Source organism: Corvus kubaryi, unplaced genomic scaffold (genome assembly GCF_017639235.1).
Source record: "Corvus kubaryi isolate FWS band 111438036 unplaced genomic scaffold, C.kubaryi_AGA036_p1.0 37341, whole genome shotgun sequence".
NCBI lineage: Eukaryota > Metazoa > Chordata > Aves > Passeriformes > Corvidae > Corvus > Corvus kubaryi.
The window spans coordinates 4,483,908-4,494,097 of NW_024581112.1; the positions used below are offsets into that span (position 1 = coordinate 4,483,908).

Below are 10,190 nucleotides of genomic sequence, written 5' to 3' on the forward strand. Positions count from 1 at the left end.
GATCCTGGGAACAAAGCACCAATGTGTCTTAATACTCCTATTCAGACCCAAGCCAGAGTCTCTTCTGTCTCTACTGCAACCAGAGAAATAAATGGTGAGCCTACATCCACATCAATAAAATCTATTCAGCACTTCCCGAGAACCGTAAGTTATCAGGGAAACACTATTAGCCTGCTAAATATTTAGTGTCACTTGGCCTTCAGTAAAAAGGAATTGCTTCTAACAGGTAGTTAAATTGGGTCAGATATGCCAGACCTTTCCAAGATCATAGGAGAGAAAAATAAGTCAGTTAGAGCAGGGGTGCTTTCTTGTGAAATTACCTACTGAACTCTCCAGACAATGGAATTACGCTCCAGGCAGATGAAGTTAGCTTCAAACACTTCAGCCTCCCCCTATTCTGACTTGGAGTGCCCCTTCCAGAAGGGCACAAGTGCCACAGAAAGCACCACACTGCTTGCTGAATGTCTCTCACCTACTTCGTGCTCAAGCACTGGCTGAGCATGTGCCAGTGCTCTGCCAACCTTACAAGCCCAAGGTACTTAATCCCTGTGTGAGACGACTCAGTCAATGGCACCCAGAAAGGAGTGCCAGGCAGTCAGATAAGGCTGATCTGAAGGGCCAGAATATCTCATCAGCAGCTCTTTTTCTTGTGTAATCATCTCTTATAAAGAAAACGAAAATTAAATGGAAACAGTACTATCGGGCTCCTTGTACAAATAAAAAATATATACTCAATGCAGGGTCACTTCCAGTGAGAGGTGCAGATGACAGCATCTTCAACACAATCTAGACACAATCAGCTGCTCACATAAAGAGGCACCATTTTATCTTTGCATATCCTAATGAGAAATTCAATTCCATTTCCTCTTGCTTGGTACCTTCATTAGCTTCCAGCTCTCATGCTGGAAGGGAGAGTGAGTTCACCCCCACTCAGGTTCTCTGGCCTGTCATGGCTCTGCAGGACTGTCCTAGTCTACTCTGCTGTTCCCTGCAAGGAAGCTCCTCCACTCCTCTGGGCTTCTTCCAATCCCCACACTTTCACCCTTCACCACAAGCAGCAGTAAGGCAGGGTGGACAGCAGGTTCATACAGTAACACAGAAGCCCTTTTGGTTTTCTTCCTTTTCCTACAGACCCTAATGCTACATCCACTTTTATCTCAACTGTTGCCATCACTCCTGCTCCACACTCAGCTGGACAGGCCGTGATGACAGCTCTTCCCCCTGAAGGGTCACCACCAGGTCAGAACCATCTTACCACCACCTGTGAAGCGAGGACAGCCCATCCCCATGTGTATGGCCCTATTTCCTAACACAGACTGCCACCTGCACTAGGGTGACACTTGTGCCTGAGCTGTCAGAACTGAGGACCAAAGCAAGCAAGCCATGGGAAGAACAAAGCATTGTCAGAACTGCTATCATTCTTTCGAGTATGCAGGGACAAGTGTTCAGCTTCCAACCTGGTGACTATTAACTCGATTTGGGGCACACCTACTAAACTCACAGGCAAAACAACTCAACAGTGCATGACCCAGAACATCAGCATCAAACAAGAGAAAGCATAAACAGCTGGATGGCAAGACTTCATTTCATCTTAGCAAATGGCTTTTCAGCCTCATAGTATCACCATGCTAAATCAGTTTTACCTTAAGCTTGACTTCTTCGCCATTTTTGTATCACACACAGTAACCACAAAATTCAATTAGCATGTTTATTCAAACACGAGTTACACATAACCCTTCAAGAAATACACTGCAACTAAGCCTTCGCATATCAGATTTTTTCATTTAGCTTGTCTACAAGACATACTTTGCCAAAACAGCACAATCAGACTAATTAAATGGTTACATCAGAGAACTGCATGTGATGAAAAAACAGTTTAAGAGCAAAGACCATACAGAGAACATATTACTGGATTACAGCCCAGCATGGATCATTCAGAAAGTGATAGGAGGAAGTTTTTTCCAACAGAACACAAGTATACAGCATCATTAGTATACATTTTCCATTAATAATTATTAAAAAATAGAAAAACTGTTAACTTCAAATATTACTTTGCTAGCCACTATACCTATAAGGTAAAACCATAAATGGACTAATTCTGCTTAGAAGGTGGAAAACATTAAGTCTCTAGAATTAACTAGAGCCCCATTCAGCAAGCTATTTATGCATGTGCTTAAGCCCCACCAACACCAGTAAGGCTTACACATGTTGAAGCATTATAATTAACATTAAGAGATTTCAGCATGCATCAACAGTGAAGTACATGCCAAACACTTGCACTGAATCAGGATCATATCCCTTAAAGTACAAGTTACATACATACTATAGAAATCATCATCCTTCTCTCTCAATCTATTATTCTATCAAGAGAAAAACCCCTGCTGGGTATGAGAAAAACTGACAGAGTCCCCTGAAGAAGCATGGCTTTTCATGTTTTATTAACAACTCCAAAAGCATGCACAAATCAGTGCCAGGGACAATCTATCTTAATTCTACTTTCCATCTTCAGTCTTTCAGAAGAACAGAATTTACCCGATTTGCACCAGTATATCTGTATGCAAGCTCAAGACCAAGGAACTTGCTTCTTCAGATCCTTCCCCAAGTGATCAATAGATTCTTTGAACTATACATCTGTACAATAATGTCAGTGACTATATACAATCCTGCACAAGATACTGAAACAAAGCCACAAAGTTACATAAATAAATGTTCATTTTCAAAAATATTTAATTTCTCTTGCACTTAAGTGTTACTAAAAACACAACAATCCCTGCAATTTTGACCTGTATCACCACTCTCTAAAATTAAAAAAAAAAAAATTCCCATAGAATTGTCCTTGTCTAGAAGTTATCTGTATGGTTGTTTAAATAAAATCAGTCTCGTCGTAGCTATGAAATACAGGTAGCCAGGAAGATGTTCCACATGCTTGGGAATGAAGCATTCCCTTTTGGTTGGACGAATTTGATTGTTGGGTTTGGGGCTTTTTTTTTACTCTTACGTAACCCACTATATAATAGTGAACAAAATACTTTTGTTTCATAGAAACAACTAACATTTGCCCACACCAAGCAAATGGTCTATTTACAGATTCATTAGGACTGCCTGACTGACAGTGAGTGTAAGTTGCTGAACTCCAAGAAACATGGAGCCTAAAACGGCGACACTCTCTGCTGAATCGCCTTCCCTTTGAGGATACGTCTTATCTGGAGAAAAGAAAAAGACAAAAACATGACATTCATCATCTTGAAATGAGTCACAATCTGAAAAAAACCCACCCTAGACCCAGTTTTGCATTCATTTATCCAAGCCTAGGTCCTGCATTCAGTTACACCAGAACTGATCCCACTTTACAGCATTTGAACCAATGAAAGGCAACAGTCAGCAACTCAGCTGTGCTTGTTATTAGTCTTAGGTCAAGAGCTACTTTTTTTCATCAAGTATTTGTATAGCCCCTAGGAAAAAGGGATTTTCTTCATCTGTTACTCAGGCCTAAGAACTGTCATTACTAACTATGACAAGAGCAATAAAAGCATGAACTCAGACCATACTGAGATGAGCAAGAGAATAAGAAGGAGTACTGCCTCCATTACATTGCAAGGTTACAAAGACAAAGCCTATCCCAACAGCAAAAAGCTTTTGAGATGGAAAAAATAAAAGCTGCACGTGAAACCTAAAATTTCAGGTCTGTATATTCTGCCTGATCTTGATACTGAAACTAAAGATCTATAAAATAAAATGGCATTTGCTAAATCTTTTCCTTGAAAGCTGCAACTCAAAACCCAAAACAAACTTTTGGAGTGGAATACAGCTTTTGTGCGGATAGACAGATGGAAGGAGAGGGTTGGTAGGAATTTTTTTACCTGTTCCCCTACAAGGCCGTCAGGAACCAGATGAACTGGCTGCTCATTCTCCAAGTTCCTGGCACTCGGATCTGCTCCCTTGCGCATGAGCAGGCGCACAGCATCCAGCTGGCTCACGCGGTACTGCAGGCTGGCAGCCACATGCAGGGCTGTGTTGCCATTGTAAGCCTGGGGATGACAAGGCAACTCCATGAAGGAAGTGGGGGCATGAGCCTCTCTTTCTCTGTCTGCATTATGAAAAAATCACCATACCTTTGCATTAACAAAAGAGAGACAGTTGGGCAGCTCCAAAAAGAGACGAATGAGCTCCAGGTTTGCTTCTTCTGCTGCCAAATGTAAAGCGGAGCGACCACTTTTGCGATCCTATCAAAAAAGAAACTGTTTAGTCTTCCCTGCAGGTGCTTCACCTATCCAGGGGGAAGATGCAGACAAATAAAAACAGAAAGCAAAGTAACTCCAGAGTGTTGAGCAAACATACTTGCACTACAATTCATCAAAAGTGAATCTGAATATATATATTTTAATATCAACATCTAATGAACAATGGAATCTGATCTCATCTGCAGGTAAGCTTACATAATGTAATATTTGATATTTTGGCTAAGTAATGGTCTGGCACGGCACAGACCTGAACTGCACAGGTAAGCAGTTTTTAATTAAAATCTGCAGTTCAAGAACAAGGTGTCATCAGCACCCTATTACTATGGGTACCTAAGAGTGCTCCAAACATATTCTTACTTTTACTATGCTACTCACTGCAGCCAGCGTAGCATCATTCTGAGTCTAGAAATTAGACTGTCACCTCCCTCTTTCCCCAGGGTTCATTTGCATTGATAATACCTTGCTCTGAATAAATGCAACATTCTCATCCCATCTGGGTAAATTAAGCTGTAGGGAAGCTTTCAAATTAGTCTACTTCCTGTGTAACAAAGCTGAAATGCAGCGTGGGAGAAGGGGACATTCTGCTTCCATCCCATATGTCCACAGACATATTCTCTCTGGATCTGGCACTTCAGACTACAGCATTTTACTTACTTTCGCTTCAACAGAGGCTCCCATTTGTATCAGGATCTTGATGGTTTCTACCAGGCTCTTGTTTCTCAGCAGAAGCTCCTGGACCTCAGGGGAGTGTGGTGGCTGACAGTTCTGCAGTTCATGCAGCACAGCATTATGGGCCAGAACCGCACAGTGCAGCGCTGTCAAACCTGAACATCAAAAAAAATAAAAATCATCATGAATGAACAAATGCAGTATAGAGGTGTTGACTGGCTGCTTGTTTCAGATTGGATAAAGGAGCTCCTAGCCCCCTTAAGCCCAGGAATGGTTATGTATTTGTAGGTGACAGTGACTGCTCCCAAGCAGCTTGAGATTTGGACTGTCCATCACCAAAAGAGTGAAGTAGCAGCCTACTGTGAGCTCTCAGCCAGCAGAAAATTAAAGAATAAATTTCTAATATTTTTTTTTACAAAATATACATTAGAAAGAGCTGTTTTATGGAAAAGAGGTCCAAATACAACAGCTCTCTACTGTCAGATTCTGGCTTCTGTATGCACTGACACAACACTGGCATGCCAAGGTTTTAAACAGTGGCCAGTTACAACCTACACTCTCCTTGCCAAACAAAGCAATCACAGGTAAGAGGAAAGAGGTTCTGACAGACACAGACTAACCATGTTTTCATCTGACAGATATGTCAATTGTACCTGTAAATTTCCATCTGACAAAGAAATATTGTATTTTGTTGCACTCCCATCAGTAGCTATAAAACATTGTACTTTCCTGTAACTCTGTAAATTATAAACTCTTAACTACTCACCATCATAGTTTGTTGCCTCAAGGTCCACATACTGATTGCTTCCCATGGCTCCCTTTTGGATTGCCTGCAAAAGTAGGAGCAGGTACACATTTAGGTCTTATCCAAACCACATACTGCTTCAAATTTGTTCACTGCCTTAGTGCAGTAACTGCAATAAAGCTGCAATAAATAACAGCATCCCTGGAAGTGTTCAAGGCCAGGCTGAATGGGCCTCTGAGCAACCTGGTCTAGTGAAAGGTGTCCCTGAACACAGCAGGGGGGTTGGAACTAGAAAATCTTTGAAGTCCTTTCCAACCCAAACCATTCGATGATCCTGTGATTAAGAGGAGACTTACTGTTTTGGTTTGGTAAACTAGAGGATTCCCCCAAAATAACTCAAAAATGTTGATGAGAACCTTTATGAGAAATTCAGTCCCACTTTAAGCTGTATCTGTAGAGCCCTGAGATAGACTCACAAGGCTACCCAGAGAGATGAAGAAAGGAGTGGTGTTTCCAGAGTTTCCCAACACAGCTAATACCAAGGCTGAGAGTCAACAGCCAGGGCAGAGCTGTGCCTGCCTGGCTCTTACCTGGAGGACCTGGGCATGCCCCTTCTCAGCACAGACATGCAGCGGTGTTCTACCCCAGCAGTCTGTGGTGTTCACTTGAGCCCCCAAGCTAACCAAGTCCTGCACAATGAGATGCTGATTGGCAGCCACAGCAACCTGGAAAGCACTCTGCAAACATCAAGAACAAAATTTAAGCTATTAGTCATCTGATCTCTAACAGGAAAGAGCAACTAAAACAAATAAAAACCCCAGCTACCTGGTATTATTTAAGCAGTGATTATGAATACTAGGAAGCCAGGACAAATGAAGCAGAGCACATAGTTTTACCAGCTCAAGGTGATCCCAAGAAGTATTAATAGCTCAAGGTTAATATTAGTATGCAGGCTAAATCTTGGGGTTAATATTAAATAAGCCTTTCACCACATCTTTCCCAAGGTTCAGACATGCAGAGGCACTCAGATGCACAAAGCAGGCGCAAAGATTTGTTTCAGAATGTCACCTGGCCATTGTGCTCCTTAATATCCAGCATGTGCAGGGCAGCCATCTTCCTCGCAAGAACATAGGAGAGTGCTCGACGGCCCTGGGCGACAGCGATGTGGAGGAAGCTGCAGGAAAGACGGGCAACAGAGTTACACCACCAGACATCAACCAGGGCTCAAGACAGCAGAGAACCAAATGTGTGGAAGGGGTGTTACACTGCCAGCCTCAGACCTCCTCTGTATAACTAAGACAGGAACATGGGTACTTTCTTACCAAGGCAATTTAAAGCATCTAAATCAGAATGCTTTCCTCCCCATTTAACCAAGTCTAACTATTAGCGCCTGAAATTAAACAATTCGTCTACTCAAGTGAGCTGCAGCTCTGCATTGCAGCCATCAGCAATACCACACCTTTCACCTGATCAGCCAAACCAATGCACTTTTGACACAAACAGTCCTATTGAACTGCTTCACTATAACCCACGGTCTGCCAAAACCCAAACAGAAACATTCCCCAACTTCCCACATAAGAAACACCAAGATAAACGGCACTCACGTGTCTCCATCAGCGTCTTTTGCAAGGAACTGGTCTTGAGAGATGTTAGCCAGTTTGTTCTCCTCCTGCTCCACTTGCCATTGAAAAAACGACTTGCCCAGCTGCGTTGTGCTTCTGGCAACGTTTTGGTCAGGTAGAGAGACATTCAGAGCAGCCAAAGAGACACTGCGCTCCAGACTGCCACAGAGGCTGCTGGAAAGCAAGCTGAAGTTGGGGGCATGAGGGGCAACCTCGGCCTGTGGGTGGGCACTGCTCAGCGGCTGGAGGGGACTGGAGATGCCATCCGAGCCTTCTGAGTCATTCAAGAGGGAAGAGAAGCTCTGCGACGGGCAGTACTGCAGCTCATGGCTCTCAAAGGTGTTCTGCTGGTAGACAGGAGACTGGTCACTGGCAACAAATGGCCTGTAGTCCAGGGAGGCATCTGAAGGATAACTCTGTGACAAATCTTGGTTCTGGGATGCAGAGAACTGGTAATGCTGTGGTGGATCAAGCATATGCTGACTGGTGTGGTCTTGGAATACTTGGTACTTCTGGGATGGGGAGAAAGCCTGTGTTCCTGGGCTGTCCTGGTACTGCTCAGCAGGCGAGCCGTGGCTGGTGACAGAGGGCAACCAGCTCACCTGCACCGTGTTCAGGGAAATGGGGCTCGACTCGTTCTTGATGTTTATAATGTTCTGAAGCAGATCAGAACTGCTGTCATGCTTTGGGTCAGTTTTATGTGTCTCCTCCATGCTGTCCATAGAAGTTGGTGTCTGGGGTGGGGTCTGACAGGAAAAAATAAAAAAAGACAAATCAAAACAAGCCCCAGAAAGTTTAGAGGTATAGCTATATCTGGCAGTTTCTGATCATACAAAGCTAACTGCAAAATAAAGGCATGGAAAAAATTACAACAAACTTACCAGGAGATGTGGGTGAAGATTGGCCTGGCGCTTGAAAGAAGGTCCATCAGAGAGGAGTTCAGGAGCCTTTCTTTTGCCACTGTGGCCTAGTATGCTCTTGAGTTCTGCTGGAAAGAAAATAAGTTTAGAATCCATTTGGAGGGTAGTCTTATAATTGATTTAAAGTGTTATTACAGGGTATGGATTAAAAAATGGTCTACCTGTGTATGGTTCGTAGTTCACCAATCCTCCTTGTGCCTGTTAAGAAAAATCCAAATTATTCTGTTATGATAATGTTATTTCTGGGGGAAAACAAACAAAAATAAATAAATAAACAAACACCAAAAACAATCCACCAAAAAAAACCAAGCAAGCAGCCGTGACTTCCTTTTGTAAACACAGAATATACCTTAGAATAATTCTAGTATGTGGTTGTCTAACCCTAACTTAATTGCTTTTAATTAAGGTTAGAAAATGGAAATACTTTAATGAAACTTAAATAAAACCCACTATTTTTCTTTAGGCTTTTCAAGCTATTTGTTATAATACCACAAAACTCAAGAAAATCTAGGGAAATACACTATTCCTTCCAGAGACCTGAGGATTTTTTTTTTCTTTAAACATAAATAACCCAGCCAATTTTAGACTTCTTCAGTGCCGTGAACTTTTATATGCAAAAATCTTCCCTTGACAACACTTATCTAGGAAGCTTTCAAACACAGACTCAGAAAAACGAATCTAATGAAATCAAAAATACCCTTTAATCTTCTCAGAATTTCCTGTCCTTTTTCATCTTTTCAGACTGAAAGGGCCTACCTTTACACTGTGTGCTTTGCACAGAGAGGCGCAATAGCATGACAAACAAATCTGAGAAGAATCCCTAACCCTTCCAATGAATGATCTCATTCCAGTCAACACAGAATTTCTGTGGTTTCGCAACACAAATGTATCCTTATCCAGACTCCCTTTAGAAAATAAAGCTTAGTAAGAACACTTTTAAGGGCCTCCTTCTTCCACGGTAAACCTTTCTGATTTCTTCCCAGCTGTATTCTTCCATTATGTATTGAAAAGGAAAAACACTGACTCCATCCACAGCAGATAAAGTAGAAGCTCATTTCTAACATTACCACAAAGTGCTCTCTTGCCAGCTTCGGTAACCACTAAAATCAAATCTGTCAGTGCAAAAAGCTGCCGGTTACCTTGCTTTCCTCGGTGGCAGGACCCGAGGACATCTGTTTGCTGCTCCTGAAGTGCAGCAGGAGCTCCTTCACAGAGTTCTTCACACGGACCCCCTGGAAAGGTCCTCGGTGCTGCTTTCCGCCCCCCATGTGTTGTTCAACTGTGGAGACATGAAAACAAAACCCGAACTTAAGCCACCGACTTCGTCCTCGTTTAACAAATAACGAAGAAAAAACACCAAACAAACCCGGAACTCTTGTGGAAAGGCACCTAAATCCTGGTTTAGCAGAGAGGAGCCAGGGAGCTGCCCTCCGTACCACTTCGCCATCCCAAGGGCGTGCGGCTCCTCCGCTGCCCCGGGGACCGCCCTGCCGCTCCCGCTCCAAGGATGGAAACACCCTGGCACCGCGCACGAAGCGCCGGCCACACGCGTCCGCTTTGCGCCGCTTCGGCCGCTTTCACCCCTAAAGGATCAGCGGCCGGCTTCGCCTCCCGACGGGACGGAGCGGGACCCGCGGCTCCGCGCTCTCCCCGCCACCCCCCGGGGCCGGGGTCGCCGCGGGGACGCGCCGTACCTTGCAGCGCGGGGCGGGGGCCGCCCCGGGGGTCCCTCCGGCCGCCGCCGCGGCTGCTCACCGAGAGGTCCGAGTCGGATCCCGGCGAGCCCGGGGCGGAGGAGTGCGCCGGCGAGCAGCTGCCCTCGCTGGAGTGGGGCGAGGCCCCGTAGAAGTAGGCGAGGTTGATGGGGCTGCTGAGGGCGCCGCCGTCGCCGCCATCGGGCGCCACGTCCCGGCTGCTCTCCACGATCATGGCGGTGCGGCGGGGCGGGCGGCGGCGGGGGGCGGCGGGCGGCGGAGCGGGCGCGGGCACGGCC

General features: G+C 44.6%; 1 protein-coding gene across 3 annotated transcripts; it reads right to left on the reverse strand.

Moving 5' to 3' along the window:
• Positions 1-1,694: 1,694 nt before the first annotated feature.
• Positions 1,695-10,165, reverse strand: NFKBIZ (NFKB inhibitor zeta). 3 transcript variants are annotated; one of them, XM_042031639.1, is made up of 12 exons: positions 9,953-10,165; positions 9,337-9,476; positions 8,359-8,395; positions 8,159-8,265; positions 7,260-8,023; positions 6,724-6,829; positions 6,246-6,392; positions 5,677-5,740; positions 4,896-5,065; positions 4,113-4,223; positions 3,861-4,028; positions 1,695-3,203 (listed from the first exon to the last, which is right to left on the reverse strand). In XM_042031639.1, the coding sequence occupies exons 2-12, from the start codon at positions 9,463-9,465 to the stop codon at positions 3,150-3,152; spliced, it is 1,857 nt and encodes a 618-aa protein (XP_041887573.1). In that variant the 5' UTR covers positions 9,466-9,476; positions 9,953-10,165; the 3' UTR covers positions 1,695-3,149. The 3 variants fall into 3 exon arrangements, with proteins under 3 accessions (XP_041887573.1, XP_041887572.1, XP_041887571.1); XM_042031638.1 differs by having other exon boundaries at positions 8,159-8,262; positions 9,892-10,165; XM_042031637.1 differs by having other exon boundaries at positions 9,892-10,165.
• Positions 10,166-10,190: the final 25 nt, after the last annotated feature.

Excerpts from the sequence above, each read along its gene's own strand:
- NFKBIZ (XM_042031637.1), bottom strand. The coding sequence starts at position 10,126 with ATGATCGTGGAGAGCAGCCGGGACGTGGCGCCCGATGGCGGCGACGGC. Across the intron at positions 5,741-6,245 it reads GGCATGCCCAGGTCCTCCAG|GCAATCCAAAAGGGAGCCAT; the intron begins GTAAGAGCCAGG and ends CTACTTTTGCAG. Across the intron at positions 4,224-4,895 it reads GAGCCTCTGTTGAAGCGAAA|GATCGCAAAAGTGGTCGCTC; the intron begins GTAAGTAAAATG and ends CTTTTTTGATAG.